Source organism: Eublepharis macularius, chromosome 19 (genome assembly GCF_028583425.1).
Source record: "Eublepharis macularius isolate TG4126 chromosome 19, MPM_Emac_v1.0, whole genome shotgun sequence".
Lineage (NCBI taxonomy): Eukaryota > Metazoa > Chordata > Lepidosauria > Squamata > Eublepharidae > Eublepharis > Eublepharis macularius.
This window is the reverse complement of record NC_072808.1, coordinates 17,918,857-17,945,083: the sequence shown is the minus strand read 5'-3', so window position 1 is coordinate 17,945,083 and position 26,227 is coordinate 17,918,857. Positions and strand designations below refer to the sequence as shown.

The window sequence follows — 26,227 nt, the reverse complement described above, 5'->3', positions numbered from 1 at the left end:
ATTATTATTTTTACACCCTCTGGGTCGATTGCTACCACCTGGAATTATATTCCAAAATAGTTGATGAAATTTCCCTTTTAATAACGTGCCCAAGTATCAGGCTCCTTCGTGGGACTACGTGGCCGTGAGGATAGGAATGGGATATAGTAATAACATATACAGATGCATCTGACGCAGAGAGCTGTGGTTCTCGAAAGCTTAGGCCACAATCAGGTTGACTGGATTCTTTACTATTTTGCAACTACAAACATGGCTAATTCCTCCGGTTCCATCTCTATGGTTTCTCCAGCCGCTCGCTGAAGACGCGCAGTGATGACGTCACTCTCAGAGCGCCCATCTCTACGACGCAGCCGTGTCATTCCGCGGCAGAGGCGGCAACAGAATTCTCTTCCTGGAACCGCCGAAGAGTAAAGCCGGGGCCGGACCCTCAGGCGCTGTCACGTGACCCCCCTCCGTCGCCCGACTCCTCCGGAGGCTTCCTCCCCGCCACTTCCGGAGGGACTTTCTAGCATTCCCGCAACTCGGTGCCACCTCGTTTCCCGCCTCTCTAGCGCTCCGCCAACTCTGTGCCGTCACATTTCCTGCCCGTCTCGCTCTTGCTGTCTCCGTACCGCCTCATTTCCTGCCCCTCTAGCGCTAGCTGTCTCTTTGCTGCCACATTTCCTGCCTCTCTTGCACTCGCTGTTTCTGTGCCTCCTCATTTCCTGCCTCTCTAGCGCTCCGTTGTCTCGGTGCCTCCTCATTTCCGGCCTCCAAACGCCTCTCTGGCTCTGGGTCCGGTGATTTCGCCGCTCTGTTCTTTCGTTGTTGTTGTTGCTGAGGGGGCGGGGGCAGAAAGAGCGCGCGCCCCTCCGTCCCCTCCCCGCCGCCTCTCTATGGCCCGGCCTTAGAGCCCCTCCCGGTCCCCGGGGCTGAGCGGGGCGGGCATCCCTTCCTCCCCCCGCCTTTCTCCCGGAGGATTCGAACCGGGGGCGGAGGGGGAGGGAAGATGGCGCAGGCCTTGTCTGGAGAGGAGTTCGAGCGCATGCAGGTACATGGCCGGGGCAGGGCTGCCAGCTCCCGGTGGGGAAGGTCCTGGAGATTTGGGTGGCAGAGCCTGGAGGGGGCGGGTTGGGGGGAGGGAGGGGACCTCAGCAGGATATGGTGCTCTAGAGCCCACCCTCCAAAGCAGCCATTTTTTCCAGGGGTGCTGATCTCTGTCACCTGGAGAGCAGTTGAGATTCCGGGAGATCTCCAGCCCCCACCTGGAGGCTGGCAACCCTAGGCGGGGGCTGGAAAATTAAAGCATCTGGCCTGGGATGGCCAGAAAAGGCTGCAGCTGCTGGTGGGGGGGGGGGTTAGGAATGCGGGGTTGGGGGGTTCTTGAGGGGCTGTTTCATGCCAGAGAGATCTGGCTTGGCTCCCTAGCACTGCCCGAGCAAGAGCAGGACATGCATGCTTGCATGAGGGACGTGTCACAGTTAATGCATTCAGCCACACTCTTTGACTCCCAACATAACGTGTGAAGTGACGGTCAGTGCAAATGGTGGAGCCCTTTGGTGCAAGTTGGCTGACGCTCCCCCTCCCTGCGTGCGCTGCCTTGCCTTTCCCCGGCTCCCCCCCCCCCCTTCTCCTTCTAGGCTGTATCATTTTGCCTTGGCGTTGATAGCGAGCAGAGGCATGGGGGTGTTGAAGGTTTGTACCTTTCCTGAGTTATCCGAGAGGCGAGAATTCTGCCTTTTCTCCGATACACAGTTGTGAAAAGGGTTTCCACCCTCTTTAGTCTGCACATTTCATCTATACATAGTTTGCCTTCTATCTAAGCTGAAAGAGACACTTTTATAAAGTCTCTGTACTACCCTAATTGAAATGACTTGCTTTGTTTCAAACTCCATCTTTTCTTGATTACTTGGTGGTGTGATCCTAAGCAAAGTTACTCCAGTCTAAGTCCATTCATTTCAATGGGCTGGAGTAACTCCTCATAGGACTGCACTGTGGGAGTGGTCATCTCTCATTCATTTGGAATGGTTTCTATTATTATTTTTTTGAACTAGCCTCTCTGTAATAGCTTTCTGTTGTTTGTAATTTGAAATTTAAAAATGCCTATATTCTTCATCCATCTGATAAACTGAGAGCTGATTCATGAAAGCTTGCGCTGGAATAAATGTCGTTAGTCTTTAAGGTGGAAAAAAAAAGAATTCTGCCTTTTCTCATCTCCCTATGAGAAGTTGTGCGGGCTAAAGTGCCCTCTTCTGCTTACCTGTGAGAGGAGGCTCCGGTTGAGTTGCATCCTTTGCCCAGCCTCCGGTGTATCAGGGCTGTCAGGCTGTCATCTTTGGCAAAGGGCGGGGGGAAGAGTCTGGCTGCTCTCTTCCTCCAGGCTGATGTGTAGGTGTGTTTGTGTATTAAGTATTTGTGTATTAAGTGAAATGTAGATTGAATCTTTCCTTGTCCAAAGATAAGAGATCTTTTTGCCACACTTCCTTCCAGCATTTCCTCTGCAGTGTAAAGATGATGAATACTATTTCTTGTCCGGCTTAAAGCCCAGACAGACTGCTGCAAATTATACTGTAGTCGGGGTAGTTTGGCCACTAAAGCTACTGGGGGAAATCCTTGTGGGCCAATGAGCGAGGCAGAACTCACCTCACACAGGTGGGCCTTGCTGGAGATGAACAGAAGATGCCACCGGCACTGCCAGCCAGCGGCCCTCGCATTGTGCAATTTGTGCAGGTGGGAATTTTCACTCTCTCCGTTGGGGCTGGCAGTTAGGACCAGGGCCCTTTGCCAAGATCGTTCTGGCCTCCCAACCTAGTAGACCTAGAAATCAGCAACCAGAAGTTCCTGGACCTAATCTGGCCTGGTTGAAAGGTGATGTCTGACCCTAAATAGAGCAGAATATAAAACCATGCCTCATTGGGACTCACTCAAAGAACCTCATTTGCTTTTTGAGTCTGGGGCCCTGGTTTTCTCATCCCGTGTGCTTTCTCAAAGTGGCTTGCAGATCTTGTTTTTGGGGCTGAAATAATTCCAGATAACTTTCAGCCCTTTCATGGGCTTTATAGGACCCAAGGCAGCCGCTCTGTTTCTCCCAGATCATCTGTCTCAAAGGACAGGGTGAAAAGTCCCCATGACTCAATGGGTTCAGCTGGTGAGTTAGTGTATTGGACATAGCTCAAGTTTTATCTTGGTGATTGTGGTCTCTCATGCATGGAGGAGTTATAAAACATGGTCTGCAACTGAAGAGGTGCGAGGCACATCGCACTCCACACAGGCCAGTTTCAGGGCTAGGGTTCTCCTCTAGAGCCCATTGGCCCTGCCAACCTTTGTATCTCTGTCTGCTTCTCTTGGGCAGGCACAGCTGCTGGAACTGCGGACGGAGAATTACCAACTCTCTGATGAACTGCGCAAAAACACAACTGGTAAGAGGCACCCTCCCCACCCTTTCCCTCGCTTTCCCTGACACTTAAGGCTGATCGTCTCTCTCCCCTGGAATACCGGTTGTCATGTCTTTCCTTTTAACTAGGCTGTTTCAGCCCTAACCAACATGAAGTATCAGCATCACATCAAACTTCCCTTTTGCGTACACTTGCTTACTTAGCGTGCATGCTTTCTTTTAAGCTCGCCAATGAAGCCGTTGCAGAATCGGGGTTTTTAAAGCAAGCAGCGTTGATAGCAGGAGATGAGGAACAGATGGGGCTTGGGTTTGTATATACTGAAATTTTACAGGATTGCAGAAAAGGGCTCAGTGTACAGTATCAGTTGAAAAATTAAACTTCCTAAGAATCTCAATGGTCATTTTAACAATAAAGTGTTTTTAGTGTTAGTAACTTGAAAACGAGTGGGCAGCGCCTTGCATGATGTCATTGTAGATTTCACCGATGTTGCTGAATAGATTTCCAGCCATTTCCAGGAGAGCCTGCTTGTTCAGACGAAAGATCCCAGACCGACCGACTGTTTTCCAGAATGTCCCACCAGATGTCATTTAAAATGTCTTTGAACCATTCCTGTGCCCTGCCTCTTGACAGAATTGTAGCTGAGGCAGCGCTGGGAGGCCTGTAGAGAGACCAAGGCTTCCCTCTGTTGTTGCCCTCCAGCATCTGACATTCAGGCATACATTCTCTCTCAACATGGAGGTTCCACTTAGCCATTAATAGCTCTTAGTGGATTTGTCATCTTTGAATATGTACGATCCTCTTTTTAAGTCATCTAAGAGGTAAGCTGCAAGAGACGAATTACACGAGGAGGAGCATGTGAAGGGAGCCACAACGTTAGCTGGGAAGCTGAGTTTTAAAAGAGACCAGAAGGCTTTGTCAATTTCCCCTCTCTACAGAGCCAAGGAAATCATTGCTCAGAGGGTTTGTTAATTTCCTCTTTGCCTCCCAAAGGCTCTGTCAATTTCACCTCCCCTTCCAAGAGGCGAAGAGGAAATAAACTCTTTTAAAATTCAGCTTCCCAGCTAACATTGCGACTCCCTTCAACTGCTGTTCCTCGTGTAATTCGTATCTTGTAGCTTGGCTCTAAGCTAGTGACCATCATGATATCCTGTGGCAGGGAGTTCTGTAAGTTAATTATGCAAAGTGTGAACGAGGACATTTCTTTGTTTCTTCCTTCTTTAATAGAGCAGTGCTTTCCACACACACACACACACTAGGAAAGTTTGTCCTCTCACTATTTTTCTTTCCTTGTGACAATTCCCCCTGATGGTCCAATTTGTGTCACTGGGTCGGTCCTTTATAATGTGGAGACCTCTCATTTTTTTCTTTGTTCAGGAAAGCTTTGGAAACATAGTCAGATAAATAACCATGTTAATTACCGTTGCCTTGAGCAAAGAGTCAGTATGTGTTTCTGCTCTTCAGGAGGACTAGAATTTATAGTTTTATTTATTTTGTCCCTTTTGCCAGGGGTGGGAGGGCAGCTTTCTCTCTGAGGGGAGTCCAGACAGCTTACAAAGAAGAAAAAGGTACCAAATGGTAAAATCATATAATAATAATAACATTCAATTTATATACCACCCTTCAGGATGACTTGACACTCAGAGCAGTTTACAAAGTATGTCATTATAATCCCCACAACAAACACCCTGTGAGGTGGGTGGGGCTGAGAGAGCTCTGAAAGAGCTGTGCCTGCCGCAAGGTCACCCCGCTGGCTTCAAGTGGAGGAGTGAGGAATCAAACCGGGTTCTCCAGATTAGAGTCCTGCCGCTCTTAATCACTACACCAAACTGGCTTTAAGGAAAGCCAGTAATTCTGGGCTGGATCCCCTGAGATGGCTCCCATCGCTCCTCCCACACTGCAATTTGTGGTCCAAGAAGCATTCTGTTCAGGCACCTGGCCCTGTCCAGGCTTCAATGCCCACAAGAGAGGAGGGGGAGAGTCAGCTTGGGTGGACTTCAGCTGCTGCTAACTTGGTGCCAGGAAGCCGACAGGATTTTCCCCTCTCCTCCTCCTCCCGTTTTTGAAAAACGGCAGATCTGTCTGAGACCAGAAATTTCACACACACAGGATTGTAGAAAATGATTATTTCTGCCTCTAAAACAATTCTGACTCTTGATACTCATTATTTTAGAACTAAATGGTCTTCGGCAGCGGCTGGTGGTTTTGGATAAGGAGTTTGCAAAGGCCCAGAAGGTACTGTGACATTTTTAATGGAATTAAATATATGTATAGATATGGGGTGGTAGTGTGGGGGTGAGGAAGTTGAACTTGATCCGCTGGGCCCTGGACTTTATTTATTTATTGGTGGTGGTAGAGAGTGCCCTCAAGTCATACCTGGTGGGGTTTTCGTGGCAAGAGACTAACAGAGATGGTTTGCCATTGCCTGCCTCTGCAACCCTGGTCTTCGTTGGAGGTTTCCCACCCAATTACTAACCCTATTTAGCTTCTGAGATCTGACGAGATCAGGCTCACTTGGGCTATCGAGGTTAGGGCTATTCATTTATTCTGGGCTCAAGAAGAAATAACAGACTGCTCCCACTGAGATGCGAGAGGGTGACTCTGGTGTCAGGGAGGGATGTTTTGGATTACTGCGCAACCCTGTTGTGTGTTACATTCCCATTCCTGCATCTTTAGAGAGGCAAGCATAGTACTAGGTGAAAAAATGGTGCTCAGCTTTGTTACTCCTGAGAGATTAAGAGGGACTTGTACAAGCGATGAATCTTACAGATTTAGGTGCTCCTCGTGAGCCATTAGTCAGCCCTGGAAGATACCAGTACTTAGCTACGGCTGACTTAGGATGGAGGTGTAAGGAGTAACACTGACTGTTCTCTCTTTGACTCTTTTTAACCTCACAGCATTATTAACTAGTGTCTCTTTTCCTTAGGCTCTCAATAAGAGCAAAAAGGCTCAGGTAAGAACACCTCTTGCACAACGTCGGTTGCTGGGGCTTGCCTGGGAATAGTCTTAGGCTCTAACCCCCCCCCCCCCACCAGCGCCATGCCACATTCCTTCATGTGCCCCTGTTCTTGCATCATCACCCCAAGGTTTCATCTTCTGCCCATCTGCGCAGCCGTCTCTGCTCTTCATTTGTTCCACCTTTCCTCAACGTTTGTCCAGGCATTGAAAAATGGTGGGAGGTCTAGAGTCTTGTTACATCCTAACCTGATTCCCTGACTCAGTTCGGTTCTTTTTTTTTAATTAAAGGGCATTTGGGTATTTGGAGACTCAGACTGTACTTCTATAGGTGTTGAACTATACTCTGACTTGAAGAGGGCTTACCGGCAAACACTCGGCCAAGTCTTTGAAAGAGCTTTTTGCTTTGAATGGTGTCCATGTATATCTATTCACCTATTGTAACTGTGGCTACTCTGCCTTTAACTGAGCCCTCACCCATAGGGCAGGGTTGCTAGGTGACATGGGGAGGAAGGCAGGCAAGCCACAAAGGAGGGCTTTCCATCGCCCTGCTAGAAGACAGAAGAGATGTTCTGCTTTGTTGGGGAATGAAATGCTGCCCTCTAGCGGAGGGGGCCCAGACCTGCAGAGAATGATGCCTTTTCTATCCTGTCACGCAGTAACCGTTGAATCCTCTCCCACAGGAGGTTGACGCCTTGCTCAGTGAAAATGAAATGCTGCAGGGGAAACTGCATAGCCAGGAGGACGACTTCCGGCTGCAGAATAGCACCCTGATGGAGGAGCTGTCCAAGGTACTGGACTGCTAGAGTTTGTGCAATGGCGTGGGGGGGGCCTGCTAGAGGGCGCCGGTGACCCAGAGCAGCGTTGCTGAAGGGCCGAAACGACATTTAGGTGTCCGTACTTTGGTCACGGGAGAAAAAGGATCTCCCTGGTGTTGGGATATGTGGAGTTTTAATCTTTGGTACTTTGGGTGGGTTGCCTCCCCCCCCCCCAAAATATCTTCTTCTCTGGGTCATCCTAGCTGGCCATCTGGTGCCCCAGTAAGAAAGGTGGACCATAACTGAGAATAATACGTAAATGAAAATGAGAGACGGGGGTGTAGAGGAGGGTGAACGTGCTTGGGTCTCCAGGCTCCATATTTAACTTGGTTAAACTTGGTTAATTGAAATATTTATATCCCAGCTTTTCTGGCCTCTGGAGGCACCTTACAAATCAGAATGACAAATTGTAATCTTCACTCTCACTGCCCAGCCACGTTGGCAGGAAGCCTGGCCGCATAGTCCTGCCCTCGCCGCTCCTTCCCTGCGGCTTGGCTTCTTTACTGGATGAAACTGGATGGCACTAATCTGTTCTCTGAATTTTATCATTGCCCCATAAGTAGGAGGTGCCCTCTCGGAACTGCTTGGTTGGTTTTGTAATTCAGGTAATGAAGGTCAATCCATAGGGCGTGTGGAATTATAGGAAATGGAAGTGAACAGGAGATTACTGGGAGCAGCCACTGCTAGCACCCCTTGAAAGGCCCGCTGGAACTGAGAAGAATCCCAAGTATTGCTCGGGGGGTGGGGGTGGGGACTTACTCCTGGAAGCTGCTGTGCACCCGTTCTTGGATAGGCAAATCCCCTGTGCTTTTTAAATTATTATGATAAAAGTTTTATTTAAAAAGAAAAGATAGAAATGACAGTAGAAAGTGCACAGAAACTTATATAAAATACAAAGCGCTACATTTGATTTACATTCAAGCTACAACAGAAAAGTACATTCAAGATATGTAACAGCACAACTAGATTATATAATAGTTCTCTGCCCCCACTCCTTGATTGCTTTAATATCAATAATTTAATACCAATAATTTGACTTTAATATCAATAATTTTAATCAGTCATCTCTTCCAAATTTTGTCTCTATATTATGATTACCTTAATTTAGCTTAGTTTCAACCGAAGTAATCAAAGAAATCTTTCCATTTTTTCCGGAATTCCAATATTGGTCTGTTGTGCACATAGGAAGTTAATTTAGCCATTGGTGCATCATGTTCATACAGCTTGTCTATTCACTCGGGCATATCAGGGCAAGAATCTGTTTTCCATTTAGCTGCTTAGAGTACTTTTCTTTCCCTGTTGGTAACTGGTTTTGGAGGAGCTGATTCAAGAAAGTCTGTATTTTGTCACCCAGTTGTGCTCCCAGATTGAACAGTTGGAGAAGGAGAACAAGCATCTGCGGGAAGGGGAGGCGGCAGCCACTGATGGAGCCGCCCCAACCAGGCCTGTGGATGGGGAGCTGCTGAGGCTACAGGCGGAGAATTCTGCTCTGCAGAAGAACATGGCAGGTACTGCGTGGGGCTGAACTGGATGAGGGCAGCTCTGGTGAAAGACGGGGATGCTCAAAAGACGGGGTGGGTGGGTGTCATCCTACGGACAAACTGACTGAACCTATCAGCCCAACAATTGGTGGGCAAGGTTGGGGTTTTTATTGGCCACCATACTGCATTGGCCCAATGGCACTACTGCCCACATTGTGAGAGCCAGTTTGTTGTAGTGGTTAAGAGCGGCAGGACTGTACTCTGCAGAGCCAGGTTTGATTCCCCACTCCTCCGCTTGAAGCCAGCTGGGTGACCTTGGGTCAGTCACAGCTCTCTCAGAGCTCTCTCAGCCCCACCTACTTCACAGGGTGTTTTGTTGTGGGGATAATAATAACATACTTGGTAAACTGCTCTGAGTGGGTGTTAAGTTGTCCTGAAGGGCGGTATATAAATCGAATGTTATTATTATTATGTTGCACAGAGTGTTGGGAGCAAGCGAGGATCTAGGTGGCATAATGGAATCAAGGGGAGAACTATGGGCAAGTTTGTTTATTTAGATATTGTTTTTCTCCCTAATGGGCACCCAGAGTGGCTGACACCATTCTCCTCGCAACAGCCGCCCTGTGAGGTAGGTTGAGCTGAAAGCGTGTGGCTGGCCCAAGGCCTCCTGGCAAGTTTGGACAGCAGAGCGGGATTCGAACTTGGGTCTCCCCGATCCTAGTCTGATGCTCTAACTGCTACACTGTGCTGTGTAGAAAACATGGGAAATGATCAGAAAGGATGTAGGATCAATCAACTTTAAATGTATCAAACTGAAGTTAAAACACAATGGTTAAAATACGGATGTGTATTATACCAACTTTATGTTGCAACGTATATACTAAACAAAGACATATGTGAAAGGAATGATTTTGATGTATGGACAGATATTGATGTAAATAGTTTGTTAGTATTAATCATTGTAGTTAAGAAAATTTAACAATATGTTTGTATTTTTGAAAATAAAGCCTTTATTATTTTAAAAAAAGAGAAAAAAGGATGCAGAAGACAGATGGGGTTTGGGGGGGGGCGTCAAAGCAGAGCGAGCAGCAGAAGGGGTTACCAGGCCTGAGCCCAGCCAGGGGTTTCTCTGGAGCTGTGGACCATCCTGCCTGTGCCCCTGTCTCGCTTCCTTTATTAGGGAGGCTGGAGCTCAAATAGCCTCGGGGGAGCAAAGCCTAACTCCACACTGTAGTAGCACCTTTAAGACTAACCAACTTTACTGTAGCATAAGCTTCCAAGAGCCACAGCTCTCTTCGTCAGATGCATGGATCCTCAGGATCTAACTCCACACTGTTGGAGTTGGCCAGCAGAAGGAGATAGTGCCACACAATTTTTTGTGGCCTGGAGTGGATCAGTAGTCCTAAACATGGGCGTCCATGTGCCATTTGGGCTGCTTTCCTGTCTGGATGGTCTTGACTGAGTCGGACTTTGTCAGACGTGGTCGCTCCTCCTTTACAAACAGGAGTCTTTTTCAGGGTATGTTAGGAAAGTAAAGAGGGTGTGTGTGTGTGTGTGTGTGTGTGTGTGTGAGAGAGAGAGAGAGAGAGAGAGAGAGAGAGAGAGAGAGAGAGAGAGAGAAGTTTGAAATGTGTGGATTTTAAAACAGTTTTGCAGGGTGAAGGAAGTAGCCCAATAGGAAGCGGGCTAATGCCTGTCTCTTAGCTTTACAGGAACGCTATGAGAAGGAGGTGGCCCGGCAGGCAGAAGACAGAGGAGGTGGGAAGGGGGACGCCTCCACGGAAGCCCCTCCTGCAGGGCAAGAGGGCGTGGGGCCGCAGGCATCTGAGGGCAGTGCCTCCCAGGCCCAGCAGCTGCTGTCAGAGGTGGAACTAAAGTGGCAGACAGAACGGGAAGAGAAGAGGCTCCTGAAGGAGCAGCTGCAGAGCCTCGAGGTGAGGGGGGCCCTGGGCTGGCAGAGGTGAGGGGGCCTCTGGGCTGGCAGAGATGAGGGGGCCCCTGGGCTAGCAGAGGCCGGGCAGGCTCAGCAGCCAGGAAGCTGCAGGGGTGCCTGGAGGGGGAGCAGCTGTTCTGTCTCCTCTCCCAGGATAGGTCGAGGGGTTTCATTGCCTTTGTGGAGGGGATGCCGTTCACTGCAGGCGTGGCTTGGACCTCTCCAGCGACGGCAGCGCAGACCCAAGCAGGCAATGCCGGTCGATTCCTGTATCACCGAGGGATCCCAGCCCTTGCGTTGCGTTCTGATTGGGTGGCTTGGGGAGAGAGCTTGCCCTGCCCCCTTTCAAATCCCTCTTTTCTGCCAGCAAAGTGTCGATTCTGTTCCTGGGAAACCTGAGGGTGGGTCAGGGGGCTGCAGCAGGACTCAACTTGGTGTGCAGGATTCTGGGTCCCAAATTCTCCCCAGGCAGCAGAAGGAGCTGATTGATCCATGCTGTCCTTTTCCTAAAGCTTCCATGTGTCTGCTGCACCTCAAGGGATCGGGGAGTGCAACGGATGGGGCCCTGCCTCTGTGGTCTAAGCAGTGGGCTCCTGTTGTGTCACCTCTCTTGGCTCCAGGCACCTTAGAAGGGCGCAGTGTCGCAGTTGAGAAAGAGAGCCACCAGCACCCCCCCCCTTTCCAATCACATGGGGAGAAAACAAAAGGCTTTTGAGCCAGTTCTCTTTGTGTGAAATTGCAATAGGTTGGAAGCAGGCCGCGTCTTTCAGCCATCTTGGTAGCTACGACTGAATTGCTAAAGTTTGGCAGCCATCACCGTACGGGCCTGCTCCGCAGGATGCTTGGGGGAGGGGGCTACTGGGATGATGTCCAGGGGGCTTCGTTGCCGTCTGAGGCATGTGTCTGCCGTTCTGCTTCTCTCCCCCCGCATAACACTCCCTCTGCATTTCCTGTAGGCCTCCAAAACGTCAGAGATGTCCCGGCTGCAGCAAGAACTCAGCAAGGTAAGAGGAGAGGAGGCAGGGGGAGGCGCCCCATTCTTCGCGGGGGACGAAATGGGTAGTAGCTGTTGCCAGCGAGAACTCACAGCTTATTTTTTCCTCTCAACACAGTTTGCTGAGAAACTAAAGAAGAAACAGGAGAGGTAAGACTATGGAGGGAGATGCCCCTCCCCACTCCGCCCCAGCGAGGAATGGGGATTCTTTCTTTCTTAAATGTGGGCCAGGATCCTTGATTGACTCCGCTGAGGAATACACCTTGCTGTCCTTAACCTGGAGGGCCAGCACCTATGGGTTGGATCCAGGCAAAAGTTTCCTCTAACGGAAATGTTGGGGTACTTTAGCCAGTTCTCACTTTGTGCTGCAGACCTCCCCAATTTGCCGGCCATGCTGTTACGGAGGGTCCCCTGGGAACAGAGCACCTTGAAGAGATCAGTGGGCTGCAGTGGGGGGGGGGGGAGGAGAGAGGCAGGAGCATTCAGCACCCCAGACGGAAGTGCCTTGCTTGGGCAGAAAATCTGGTCTGGATCCTGCCCCTCGGGTCTCTTGCTAGGCAGTAGAAAAGGGCAAGAGACCAGTAGCACCTAGAAGACTAACAGCATTTGTAATAGGGTGTGAGCTTTCCTGAGTCACCGCTCAGATGAAGATGCTCCTACCCTACCACAATTTTTGTTAGCCTTCTAGGTGCTACTGGACTCTTGCCCTTTTCTACTGCTACAGACAGACTAACACAGCGACCCATCTTGCTAGGCAGGTGTGCTGAGATCTGGTGTGCTGCGTTGCTCCATCTCAGTTTTTTCATAGAATATTTACTCATTTATTTCACTCATACTCCACTTTTCTCACAACAGCCCTGTAAGGTAGATTAGGCAGAGAGAGAGAGAGAGCGCACAGACGAGTGAGTGAGCCTTTGGTCTTTATCCTGCTGTGCTCTTATGTCCCACCCACCCCTCTTCTTCCTCTTCGCAGCTTCCTGCGGCTCCAGACAGAAAAGGAAGCCCTCTACAATGACAGCCGGTACGAAGCTGGCATCGGAGGACCCTCGGCCCGCCTCCAGGGCTATTCTCGCTTGCTGTGCTCAGACAAGCTTGTAGGAGAACCTCCTGGGAGTGGAACTTTTCTGTTTCAATGATGCTGAGATTCCTGGGGAGGGGGAGGTGGCCGTGCCGCAGTAGGAAGCGAGAAGCTGGAGGGCGCAGAGTCCCGGGTGGTAGCGTTGTTGAAAGGCCCACTAGGCAGGCTGGCTCTGCAGAGGAATCAGCTGAGCTTCCCAGCTGATGGCTCAGATAAAAGGGCATCTCGTAGAGTCCAAGAGCTGTGTGTTGGGCTTGGCCCTGCTCCAGGCAGAGTTCTATACCAACAAAAACTTAGTCCCCCGTGTAACAACGTCTCCCTATTTTATTTTTACATTAAATGTCTGATTCAACAGGAAGCTATACCACACATAACCGTCATGAAATAATATTCATACAGGCGTTGTACAAGCTCAAATATCAATACATAAAGTGCACCATGCTCCAAGTGCTATATTCTTATTGCAGCAGATATTAAGGTGCGAATGCTTTATAGCACCATGTGTACACTAGTCCTTCCATCCAAAGTCAAGCTCGCCTTGTATTCCGACTGAAATCAGGCATAGTCTGTAGGTTCGTTCCAATAAACTGTGTAAGTCACAGATTACAAGTTAACCCTTGGTGTATTCTCTTGGTGTACATTGATAATTCTGTGACATCAGTTTTCTAACGGAAGGTCCAGATCCACATTGAATCCGTTTCATAAAACTCTTTTTCAAAGAACACAGTTGATATACTCACTCATAAATACATGCAGCTACCATTTCAAACTAATCATTAACTTTCCAATTTTCCGCCATTTGCCTGTATGAATATTATTTCATGACTGTTATGTGTGGTATAGCTTCTTGTTGAATCAGACATTTAATGTAAAAATAAAATAGGGAGACATTGTTGTTACACAGGGGACTAGTTTTTGTTGGTATTGATACTTACCGTGTTGCTCTGTATATTCCCTCCAGGCAGAGTTCTAGGCATCGCATTTCAGGCATCCCACAGCACAATTGCTTAAACGTTCAACAGAAGTGATGAGCGTTCCTTAAATACCCCTGCCAGGAGGTGGAGCTACAAGCCCCGCCTCTTTATGATCAGGCCATTAGATCTTAAAGGAACTGCGCCTGGTTACTGCAGCGAGCGCCCCGATGGGTTTGGGGTCATTTTTGGCCCTGTGGGGTTGAGGAGTCAGTTGCAGAGAAACCTCCGGAAGGCTGCAGCTTACTCTAGGAGCGGGCACCTGGATTCATGGAAGGAGGCAGGGATACATCCCGTAACAAGAGACTGGGCCCGTTGCCTTGGGACTCTCCACACGTGTCAAAGGGAGATCCTGGGGGTGTCTTGCCTGCCTCCCTCTAGGGCCGTGCCAGGTGCTCAGGGCTTCAGCTTCTTCGTTCGGTGAAGAGGAGTCCGTGCTCTGGTCTGCAGCAGCCCTATCTGGGACTGTCTCCCCCTTCTGAGCTTCCTGTAGGAGCCACGGTGGCTATCTTACCTGTAGCCTTGGTGTCCTCTCATTTCAGTCCAAGACTTAGTTGGGAAACGGCAGGAGAAGATCCAGAGGAGTCAGCCGTGTCCGCAGGAGAAGAGCAGGAAAAGAGCACCTGTGCCTTTAAAACAGAGGGAAGCCAGGCTTGGCCTTGTGAAACGCAGCTGCCTTTCGCCAGACCAGGAAGGGCCCTTATATGGGCCAAAAGTATGGGACTGAATTGTCCTGATACCGTCCCATGTTGTTTTTTAGTTCCTGGTAGTTTCCGCAGAGGGGCTCGTGCTCTTCCCGGAGGCCAGGCTGGCTAACTTTGCCGTGCCAGCCTTACTTTTCTTTCTCTTTTATTTCGTTCTTTTAGGATGCTGTTTTCTCCCCCCTCCTCCCCCCTCCCGGGATGGGAATAGACCCAAGCATTTGTCCTCTTGAGATGCAGAAGCATTTCTTTCATTAAAAAAAAGAGAGGGGTATTTGGCTGCTTGAAATCCAAATGCATTTGTTTTAAACAAACGCTCTACCTCGCAACAGAAGGCAGCTTTCCAGCAGTTCAGGAATAGCCTAAGACAATTAGATTGTTTTTGTTAGTATAATCAGCAGTTCCTAAAACATACAGAGAGGGAGCAGCAGCTAAGAGAATTTGAAACTGCAGAATGGCAGTTAAAAGCAAGAGCAGCGAGGAGAACCCAACTGCTTATTGGCAAAAGCCGGGGAATGGGGAAACATCTTCACTGAGAAAGTGGAAGTCGGAAGATGGGTGGCTGGCCAGGAGGTGCAGGGAAGGAAATTCTGCAGGCGAGGGGCCACCGCAGAGAAAGCCCTGTCTCTAGCGGCCATCCGTCTGACCTCACGAGATCAGGAATCTTCGTGATGGCTCCTGATACGAGATCCTGAGTATAAGCTCTTGCTTGGGGGGAAGGGGGGGGGACTGTAAGGATTCTGATATATTAACAACAGCTCAGTGGGGACAAATGCTGGGCCAAGGTCTGCCCGGTTCTGTTACAGGTACAATAGAAGGGGAGGCTCCTCCAAACCCATCAAACTGACAGATCGGGTGGAAAACCACAAATGAAGGAGAAAACAATCTATGTAGTGAGAACTGCATCAGTATGAAATTTGCTCTTCTGTGAACATTAGTTAACAGAGTGCTCTATGCAAAATTCATAAAGAAACATCAATATAGTAGACACATATGTAAGAATGACAACGGTCAGGAGTCATTTTGTAGAAAAAGAGCTGGAGGAACTCATTAGCATAACTAATTAGCATATGCCACACTTCTTGCCATCACTGGAAGTGTGTCATTAGTACAACTGATTTGCATATGCCACACCCCCTGACATCACCTATTCTGGCTGTTTTGGACCCAATCCTGGCCATTCAGGGCTTAAATTGGGCCCAAAATGGCAAAAAGGGGCTGAAAAGGGGCCCAAAATGGTCAGGATCGGACTGCTGATGAGCGGGAGTTTGATCCGCCACCCGTCAGAGGCCTGATCCAGGCCATTTCGGCCCCAATCCAGGCCAAAATGGGCCCAAAATGGCTGAGTTAGGTGGACGGGGCCACCTGACATGTGACCTCTTTGGGGAACTGCTGGAACTGCATTCCTGCGCGTTCCCCTTCGAAATGAGCCCTGACAACGATACAGTATAAGCCACCAATATTCCTTAACGATAACAAAGAACCATATGGTTATCCAACAGGTGCAGCAGAATCACAAATATTAAAGAATAATGGTGGCTTATACTGAACAGATGTCTACTATATTGATAAGCAAATTTCATATTGATATAGTTCTCACTACATAGATTGTTTTCTCCTTCAGTTGTGGTTTTCCACCCGGTTTGTCAGCTCTGTTACAGGGCATAGAAAGGATACAGTCTTGCCACACAAGAAAATGGCAAGGACTAGGGCAGGAAAGACAGATGGGGAGGGCAGCCAGGCAGCAGTTCTGCAGCAATGCAAGAAAAACACGTGATGTGAGAGGTTAGTTCCCTGGGAATCTCAGGGAACTTTTTTTAAAAAAAGCAAGTTTCCAGTTCTTATGCTGAGAAGGACAACTGGAAAGTGGGTGGCCAGTGGCTGGTGAAACTTCAGGTGCCCATAATGCGGCTGAATGAGGTTTCTGGAGGGTCAAGGATGGCTTCCCGTTCTCCTGACCCCTCCTAATGCCTACCAAAGAGTGAAGGATGTGCAACAGGGAACAGCTGCCAAATAGCTTCTGCAAAGAAAGGGAGCAATGATACCAATTTCTCACAGTTTGAACAAGGTGTAACCGTTTCACATTCAGCCTTCCTTGATACGGAATTTGCACCGGCTGGGTGCAGAATTCCATTGTGACGTTAACCCTTTTGTGTGTGTGTTGTTGGGTGCATTCATCTCTGAGAGCAGGACAGGATGGGTGGAAAGAGTGTATATGGTGTTCAGGAGAAGCTCAGCAAAAGAAGTGGGTGCCGGAGAGATGCTTGGTGCAAGAGGAAGAAGTGCTTACTTCTCTGCAGGAAGCAGCCCTGCAGAGAGAATGGCAGGCTGGGGAGAGGGGAGAATCTGAACAGTAAAGACATGGAGATTAGTGCTGTTCTGAGGATGCCTTACCAGCATAAAGGGGAACTTGGAGAGAAATCGGGGACAACTAACTTGAATTGCACCTCGTCCCCAGGACCAAAATTGAAGAGATCCAGCAGCGGAAGGAGGACGAGCTCAAATCCCTGCAAGTTCGGAACCAGAAGCTGCAGCAGGAGCTGCAGACGGCAAACCAGGTAAGATCTGTTCTTCCTGGAGAGATTATCACCCTGGGGGAACCAAGTCCTGGGTTCCAGCGCTCTGGCTGGGCTTCGGGGGTGAAAAGGGGGAGTTGATTTTCTCTCGTCACAGGAAAACCAGCGGAGAGTGTTCTAGGTTATGGGAGGGCTGGGTTCGAATCTCAGCTTGGTATGCGTTGCAGTGCTTAGTTGTCTCAACTTCCGTTGAGGAACCTTGAGACGTGCATTTCTGTCAAAGAGCTGTGGGGTCTCCACCAGATAATTCTCTGTGCCCTCACAAAACTACCCTTCCCAGCATTCCTTGGGGAAAGCCATGGCAGTTAAATTGGTAGTATAGATCATCATAGAATCATAGAGTTGGAAGGGATCTTACAGACCACCTAGTCCAACCCCCTGCCCAGTGCAGGATCAGCCTAAAGCATCCCCGACAAGTGTTCGTCCAGCTGCTCCTTGAAGACTGCCAACGAGGAGGAGCCGATTCCACTGCTGAATTACCCTTAACATGAGGAAGTTTTTCCTAACGTCCTGCCAGTACCTTCTCCCCTGTAAATTAAACCCATTGTTTCGAGTCCTCTCCTCTGTTGCCCACAGGAACGGCTCCCTTCCCTCCTCTAAGTGACAGCCTTTTAAACACTCTTTAAGAGACCAATCATGTTTCTGAGCTGAACATTCCCAGGTCCCTCAGTCTCTCCTCGCAGAGCTTGGGCTCCAGGTCTCCGATCATCCTGGTTGTTCTCCTTTCTCTGCACCCATTCCAAAATTGCCCACATCCCTTTTGAAGCGAGGCCTCCCGAACTGCACACAGTACTCCGGGTGAGGCCTGACCAAGGCAGTATATAGCGGGATGCACCCGGTGAAGATGGGGCATCTTCTTTCCTTCCCTGTGGCTAAGAGAAAACACCACAAAGCAGAGAGAGAAGCCCCGGTCTCTCCCCTCCCTCTCTCATTTGTTGGGCATCAGCCAGCGTCCTGCTGCTCAGCTTGTCTGCCCTTCTCTACCCCTGGCTGTGTCTCATAGGCAAAGCCTTGCCCCGGGGTCCTGCTCCTTGACAAATGTGCTCCTCCTCCCCTTTGCAGGGCTGCTCAGAATTAAAGGACCAACTGCAAAGCTGCCGAAAAGAACACGAAGTGGCCCTGCAAGCTCTACAGGATCAGGTGAGCGTTCACCCTCTTGTTTTTCGGGGAAGAGCTCTTGGGTGGAGAGTCTTGGGTCTGTAGCAAAGTGCCACTGTACGAAAATGCAACAGCGAGGCAGGCACGCGTTCTTCTCGCATCGTGCCTGTACGTTAGAGCGATGCATCCCTCTGTTCGTAAATGTCCTTACGGACAGGGCGGCAGGGACTCCGTATCAAAGCAAAGCATAATTAAAATTATTCCGCCAAACAGTCCAGATTTTGCTGGAAAGCTTATATGGACCACCCAGCGGCTGAGATCTCAGCTCCGTTGCTTCCAAGCATATCTTTCCAGTCATAAGGACTAGGAGCTTCCTGAATGTTGCAGGCTTTCTTTTGCATAGTTCAATCTGGTTGTGCTAGTAGACTCCCCTCCCTTGCTTTGCCCCGAGGTTTCTTTGTTCATGTTTTTCGTTTATTTCACTCCTATGCATTGTATATCGGCTTCTGGTCTCTTTCCTTCACCTTCGTCTCACTTCCTGTATTTCTTCTCAGCTTCCTTCTATTGATTCATGATGTGTTTTGTATCTGCTTTTTCCAGGTATTTCCATATTAATCATGTAAAATCTTACTTCCTGTTCAGTAACATTCTAAGCCCAATGGGCTTAGCCTGGAGTAACTCTGTGTAGGATTTCATGGCTTGTCTTCTTTTTTTAAAAAAAATCTGACATCACTTTTCAGTTTCTTTATTAAAGAGTTTCAACATTAAAGATCTTAAAATTGCTTGGAGGAATCCTTTACCATTTCCAGTGTTGTTGGGATGTCAGGAGCTTTTTGTTTAAAATATTGTTGGGATAGAGTTTTACAGTCTGGTCCTTAAAAGTTGAGCTGTGTGGGTGGAAGCCCTTCTGTTCGTGGAAATGCTCTGGTGAAGCCAAGCCACTGCTGGGGGGATAGTCGCAGCATGGAAGCGGGCAGAAACTAAACCAATCCAATTGGTCCAAAGCTGTGCCATAGAAGCTCTGCTAACAAGTCATCTCTTATCTCGAAGGTCGCTGTGTACTGGTCTGCTAGCAAGCTCTGTAAACTCTCCCAGGCCTTCTCTCCTGAACCAAAGATTTTAAGATGGTCACGGTTTGAACAGAAAAGCCATTTTCTTTACGGACCTAAAACAAGACTCAATCAAAGAAGCCATGCCCTCCTATTTGCAAGATCTGAGCAAGTCTGTTAGTGATAGGACATTTTGGAGGTCTTTCATTCATTGGGTTGCCATGTCAGAAGTGACTTGTCAGCGCATAACACATGCATACTTAAAATGAATGGGCCCAGCAAGACTGTTACACCTGAAAATAGTTTCTGTCCCCTTGTCAGAACCCCCTTATTTCCTATCCTAGGGAGTAAGTAAAAAGTTACTGCTCTTTTTCTGTTTTCCTTATGGGTACCGAACTTGTTACATTCAGAAGCCACTCAGGTTAAGTTGGTCAGATAGAGTTGGGGTAGAGACCACCAGCAGTCGAGCTTCACATCACGCTACTTCAGTTTCAGCGGCATTTAAGATCCCTCACAGGGGCTTTGTGTGAAACCAGAACTGCATTGTGTGTTCCCAACCCCCAGATCCATGCAGGTGGGCGTTTGAAGTTACCTGTTGAGTAACAAGCAGGAGCTTTATCATCATAAACATCAGGGTCTAGTGTGTGTGTGTGGGGGGGGGGGGGATGACTGGTTGTCCTTTGGAACCCCTAACATACCGTGACTCACTTCCTGTTTGAATTACACCTTTCTTTTCTTAGCCCTCTAAATTCCAGACGGGCTTTTCCCCTCTCTTAATTTGCATTTCTCAACTCTTCTTCTACTTCAGTGCTTAAGTTTTTAATAACTATGTCTTTCTTAACCTCTATTTAAAATATGTTTTGTCTTTTTTAAAAACATGCAATTCACAGTAATTTTTCCAATTTTATTTCCAAGCAAAATAAGACTGCCTTTTCTTTTAAAAAAAAATCTCTTGGGGCTGTACTGCTTTCTACTTGTTCTGCTTCGTGTTAGTAATCTTTCCTTTTCTCTTTCTCTCTTCTCTCTTTCTCTGTCTCTGGTTCCTTTCCCCTGCTCCTCCCGTACCTTGTTGGGACATCAGGTTGCTTGCCAAAGTGCAGAGAGCCAGGAACAAGTTGAGAGCATTTTGTCTGAAAACGACGCCCTGAGAACGAACCTGGCAGCATTAGAACAGGTACTAGACACCTCCCCTCCCCCATGGCAGCAGTGTGATCAAAGGGCATAGCGGGTGGTGCCAGAAATTGCAGTGGCATATTTTCGGTGCAGCAGATGCTGACAGACTGGAATGTCGAGTAAGCCCACCTGTTCCCCTGCAAGATGAGACCCAGAGCTAAGCTACAAGTGACACCAGACACGTGTTTTTTAACCTGTTGGGGATGCAACTTTGCCTGGGAACTGTAGTTGAAAACTAGCATGGGGAGGCAGGGTAGGGGAATAGCTTTTCAAAGACAGAGCTGCACGAGATCGCCGGGGGAGAGGAACTTTGCAATTCTTTTCTTGCAGTCTCAATGGAGAGATGAACTGTTAGCTCTTCCCCTCCCCTGCCTCCCGGCTCTAGGGACAGGGCCCTGTATTCTTTTCTCGGTTGAGATTGCAAGAAAACAATTGCAAAGTTCCTCTCTCGCAGCGATCTCATGCAGCTCTGTCTTTGAAAACTGCCTTTGAAAAGCTCTTCCCCTTTTCCGCCTCTCTGCACTAGGGACACAACACTGTTTTCAATCACAGTTCCCAGGTAAAATTGCATCCCCGACATGTTAAAAAACACGTGTGTGGTGTCACTTGCAGCTTAGCTCACAGACAAAAAGTCTTTTACTCTCAACCTTCCTTCCAGTATCTTCAACCACAGAGACTTGGGTCTCTCTTAAGGCCCTTCCTTTAGGGTATCAGAAGGTCTCTACCATTTCTCTGCATCCTAGATTATGTTCTGGAGCGCTGGCTCTGCCAACATCTCCTGTTGTTCATGCTGCAAGAGAAAGGGTTGAAAAGCCCTTTACCTGCCTCTCGCCTAGGGAGAAAGTGAGCAGAGGTCAGTGAACACTAAATGTGTGGAGTATCAGGGACTGTGTGTTGGGAGTTAGATTGGATACTTTCAGGGGATTGAGTGTCTGGTTGCTTATCCCTGGTGTAAGTTACCAGAAAAACACTGTGGTAAAGGTCGCTAAATGCAAGAAATTAATAATTACAATACAACCAAATTTATTCTTATCAAATATTATAGGAAACTTAGCCAGCTTGCAATATAGACAACCCAATCAGCATATGTGTCCAAGTTCCAACCAGATCATCAAGTTAGATTATATTAAGATGAATGTAATTCATGTACAATCAGATAAAACTCCAACCCATAATGTTAAATCCAAATACTTCAAATGTCCTCAAGGACTGTCCTTAAGTCTTCCTCCTTCTTGACGAGCTTCCGGATTATCACTTGTTTCAGAGTCTTCCTCAGAAGAGGAGTAAATACTCATAAACCGTACAGATATCCGTAGAGTCAGAGAAATTAAGTCACAATGGTTTTTTCACTAAACTAACATGGACTATGCCAAACCAAAAAACACCACAAAACATAATCAAGACAAAAAATTAAAGTCATTATACGGAAGGCACCAGTCACTAGTTCATCCAAGAGACAGACCTTCAAGCGGTTATACCTGTTGGCACAGATAAGAGATTGCTTAGAGCGGTGGAGGCCAACCTATTTCTGTGCCACCAAGTCCAAAGTATGACAGTGTTCCTCTGTCACCATGTCGCTCCTTCCTGGTGCCTTGGGGGTGATGTTTTTGACTTCTGGTTTAGTGAATCGGAGAGTTGCAGGAGTGCAGCTAGAGAAAAGGAAACAGATGCGGGCCGGACTGTACTGCAGCCAGGCCTTCCTGCCTCTGGGGCACCTGTGGTTCAAGATATTAATAAGATATTACAAGAATGTGGAGGGAAGTCTCATGAGAAATTCTAAACAGCAACCATGTTTAATCAGTGGCCTTAACCTCATGAGCGTGGTAGTGGTAGAGTCTTGTTTCATCGGCCACTTTTTAAAAACCCGTCAGATGGACATAAGAGCCTTCACTTTCCATGGCTGATGAAGGGAAGGGAGGTATTGCAAAATGTTCTGTTTAATGTCGCTGTGTAATTACCAGTCACCAGTGCCTTTTAAGTGGCGCAACATTTATTAGAGGTGGGCATATTTGTGCAGCTCAGTGTTGAGAAGTTCATGGCAGGGATTCCCGATTTTTAAAAAAATCCCATTTGACATTTCTTTTTCATTTACTAACGTTTGTAATTCTGCATTGCCGTGTGCAAGTAATTTTTCAGCCCGTGCATGGACACGCTGGTTTATTAAAGGATCATTGGGACCCACGTGTCGTTAAGCCTGGAGAAGGTCTAGCCTGTATAGAGATTTGGGCATGTTTTGTATCTTGCATCTATGAGGCGAGTTGTGTACCTGTAGACTGAGTTCTGGTTGGATCGAGTGTTTTTGTTAACATGGATGTAATGCCAATAAAGGTTGCTGAATTGAATTGATTTGGGCATGTTATATCTGCACTCAGCCCAAGTTGCACTTACGGTCTCTCACAAGCATATACAATGCAGAATGAACAGTTTTGTATAGCGAGGTTCCAGTGAAAGGAGACAGTGGTGCACTGGCCTGCAGGTTCCCGGTACTGGGGCTGGGAGGCGGACTGGGCTCCAACGCACAGTCCAAGGCTGGGACTCCAGGGGTTAGGCAAGGCGTGGTTGTTCAGTCCAAGATCGGGGTTCCAGCAATCAGGGTAGGCAAAGTCAGGCAGTCCGAGGTCAGGCTTTCAGGAAACAGGCAAGGCAAGGCAGAGGGAACGGCTTCACAGCGATTGTGCATGTCACATCCACGCCCAGCAGCTTCTCTTGGCTGGTTTTATAGCCCCAGGGCTAAGGACCACTCATGCAGCCCATTGCTTGGGAAAGGATCCCGCAGCTCCTCCTCCTCTTCATCAGAGAGCAGCTGGCGCCAGCTCAGGAAGCAGGCACTTTGCCTCCTTGCCTGCACTTCAGTTCTCAGCTTCCATCCACGGCGCTCTTAAGGGTGGAGGTGAAACGGGGGGGCTGGGGCCAGCTGTCTGGATTTCAGCTGCCGGATCAGAGCTAGAGGTTGTTGGCTGTGCCCCAGCTGTTGGTTGTGCCTGTCGATCCCCTTCCGGTCAGCTTCTGTTCGCTCCCCTTCTCCTGAGGAGTCCTGGTAGTTCAAGGCTGGCTGCACGGGGCTCCTCGTCCCCTGAGGAGTCCTCCCTACTGCTGACTCGTGGCAAGTGGTGGGGTGAGAATAAGGATGTGCACTGCAGAAGATGCTGATGCTCGGGCTGTCTAGAAAGAAGGGGACTTGCAGAGTGCTGGAGCAGCACGTGATTTGATGCTCAGGTGGCAGGAAGGGGCCGTGGCTCAGTTGCACACCGTCTGTTTGGTGACCATGTTTAATCTTTGGCTTCTTCAGCTAAAACGGCCAGCAGGTAGGTGAGGGTAAAGACCTCCTCCTGAGATCCCGGAGAGCCAGCACCAGTCTGAGTAGACAATGCTGACCTTGATGGACCAGTGGTCTGATGCAGTGTAAGGCAGCTTCATGCGTGATACGAAGAGGACACCCTCCGTTGGTCTTGAAAATCATGTTGAGACGTGGGAGAGGAAGTGGCACTTTGAATGTGAAGTGGAGGCCTGGCTTCCTAGCCACGGGAGCAGGGAACTTGGAGCCCTTTCCAGGTCTGGAGAACCCTAAATGGCAAACTTGGCCCTGACGCTTCTCTCTCCCTCTCCCCCTCTTCATGCTTGCCCCATAGATCCAGACCTCCAAGACCCAAGAGATGAATCTGATGCGAGATCAGGCGGCCGCCTTGGGGGCCGAGTTGCAGCAGCTTCAGAGCGAGGAGGCGGCGCTGGCTGCTCAGCGGGACGACCTCAACACCCAACTGCAGGTGGGCCGGGGTCTCCAGGACCGGAGGGAGGGGGCTTCCTGCGGTCCTACGGGCAAACTCGTTTGCTGGAGCTGCTTTCATGTTTTACGGCAGGGGGAGGAGGAAGCACCTGGCACCACTCGCTGTTTCCTCCCCTCTCCCCTTCCCAACACAGTATGCAAAATGGCCAGTGGTGGAACTCTTGCTGCTCACAGAACAAGCGGCAGCAAGAAGGTAACACTTGATAGCCTGAGCCCTGCTTCCCGGCCAGCCTTCGAGGCTTCTCTTCGCCATCCCGGTTCTTTTTACCTCTTTGTAGCCCCCCCTAGTCCTCCTCTTCCTTTCCAGTTCATCCCTCTTGAATCCCTTTTGCAGCATGTCAGTTTATTTCCCTGCAGTCGTTGCCTATGAAATCCTTCTCAGGGTCTTTCATGTCCCCCTTTTCTCACTGTTCTGGGCCGCCTTTGCCTTCCTTGTGCCCCCCCCTGACTCTCTTGTCCCCTTTTGTGCTTTCTCTTTCTTCCTGTCCCCAGATCTCTTTTGAGATGTTTGAGTGCTTCTGCAAGAGTACAGGCCCTCTATCCGAACTGAATAAGTCCGAAATAATTAGTGCTTTTGTGGACCTGAGCACTCAGGGATTCTTGTAGCTAGTCTTTGTGAAAGAGGTAGTTGAAAGGGTGTTAAAGGGTAACTAATCCCATTAGGTACCCAGGCTGGGGGGGGTGGTGGAAGCCCCACCTTTTTACCTCTCTAGGATAGTAAGCACAACAGGGCGGTTAAAAGATTTGGTTGCCTGTATCTTGTGCTTTTTATTGCCTAGAGTGCTTCACATGCTGTCTCGGTAATTTTCACTACACTGGTTAAGAAAGGCTGAAGAGTTTGGACCTTTTTTTAATTTGGAAAAAAACATGGCAGACAGGGGACATGGTAGAGGCTTATAAAGTTATGCATTAAATTATCTCTGGGGGGGGTACCCAATGAAATTGTTGGGCAATAGTTTCAGGACAGCCTAAAGGAAATCCTTGTTTACTCAACAAGTAATTAAACTGTGGAAGTAGATGCAGAGGAGTTAGCTGTGTTAGTCTGTGGTAGCAAAATCAAAAAGAGTCCCGTAGCACCTTTAAGACTAACCAATTTTATTGTAGCATAAGTTTTCGAGAATCAGGTTCTCTTCGTCAGATGCATGGTACAGAAACTGGTCAAATATATGACCAGTTTCTGTACCATGCATCTGATGAAGAGAACTTGATTCTCGAAAACTTATGCTACAATAAAATTGGTTAGTCTTAAAGGTGCTACGGGACTCTTTTTGATTAAACTGTGGAACTAACTGCCCATGGATGGCCATGAGCATAGGTGGCTTTAAAGGGGTTCAGCAGGTTCATGGAGGGAGACGGGGATACTAGTCATGGTGACTGAAGGAGCCTCCGTATCCAGAAGCAGCAAACCTTTGAATGCTAGAGCTAGGGGTAATGTTGGTGAAGCCTCTGTGTCTTGTTTGTGGCTCTCCACTGGGCCACTGTAGCGGCAGTAGTATATGCGAAAGAGATCTTGGGGTAAGAGTGGACTGTAAACTAAATATGAGCAGTCAGTGTGATGCGGTGGCAAAAAAGGCCAATTCAATCCTGGGTTGCATCAAAGGGGCCATGGTCTGTAAGGCCCCTTCCAACTCTATGATTCTATGAAATAGGAGTGCAACGTTAGATGGTGTGATCCGGCAAGAGCTCTTCTTACATTCTTTTGCTTGCTTTCCTAGGAGTCACTCCGGGCCAACACGCGCCTCCTGGAGCAGCTGCAGGAACTCGGGCAGGAGAAGGAACGGTTGTTACAAGACCTTGATGAAGCCAGGAAGGTCAGTGGGGAGACATGCCAGCCTTGCTTGTCTGAAGAGTCCTGTGGCACTTCATTCATTCACTAAAAAATTCTTACAAGCTCACCTTTCCCCTGGGCAACTTGGATACTCTAGATGGAGTGTCATGGTTAAGAGCGGCAGGACTCTAATCCGGAGAGCCAGGTTTAATTCCCCATTCTTTCACATGAAGCCAGCTGGGTTACTCTAGGTCAGTCACAGCTCTTCCAGAGCTCTCTCAGCCCCACCCACCTCTCAGGGTGATTGTCGTGAGGATAATAATAACATACTTTGTAAACTGCTCTGAGTGCCTGTTGTTGTCCTGAAGGACCTATATAAATCAAATATTATTATTATATTATTATTTTCTGCCATGCAAAATGCAGATTTTCCTTCCGAAGCATTCTAAAAACTGTGGGCAAGTTCCAGCGATGAGA

The 26,227-nt window shown here is 48.6% G+C and overlaps 1 protein-coding gene across 2 annotated transcripts in view; it reads left to right on the top strand.

Annotated features, from left to right (window-relative positions):
- The first annotated feature begins 758 nt into the window (after positions 1 to 758).
- Positions 759 to 26,227, top strand: part of GRIPAP1 (GRIP1 associated protein 1) — a 73,761-nt gene continuing 48,292 nt past the window's right edge. The window contains exons 1-15 of one of the 2 annotated variants that reach the window (XM_055003429.1): positions 759 to 1,030; positions 3,332 to 3,398; positions 5,545 to 5,606; positions 6,298 to 6,324; positions 7,010 to 7,117; positions 8,499 to 8,652; positions 10,330 to 10,559; positions 11,515 to 11,562; positions 11,671 to 11,702; positions 12,526 to 12,573; positions 16,761 to 16,860; positions 17,941 to 18,018; positions 20,107 to 20,199; positions 23,828 to 23,962; positions 25,698 to 25,793. In XM_055003429.1, the coding sequence (XP_054859404.1) occupies positions 989 to 1,030; positions 3,332 to 3,398; positions 5,545 to 5,606; positions 6,298 to 6,324; positions 7,010 to 7,117; positions 8,499 to 8,652; positions 10,330 to 10,559; positions 11,515 to 11,562; positions 11,671 to 11,702; positions 12,526 to 12,573; positions 16,761 to 16,860; positions 17,941 to 18,018; positions 20,107 to 20,199; positions 23,828 to 23,962; positions 25,698 to 25,793 (1,320 nt within the window). In that variant the 5' untranslated portion in view covers positions 759 to 988. The remainder of the gene's footprint in view (positions 1,031 to 3,331; positions 3,399 to 5,544; positions 5,607 to 6,297; positions 6,325 to 7,009; positions 7,118 to 8,498; positions 8,653 to 10,329; positions 10,560 to 11,514; positions 11,563 to 11,670; positions 11,703 to 12,525; positions 12,574 to 16,760; positions 16,861 to 17,940; positions 18,019 to 20,106; positions 20,200 to 23,827; positions 23,963 to 25,697; positions 25,794 to 26,227) is intronic. The other variant, XM_055003430.1, reaches the window with a different exon arrangement.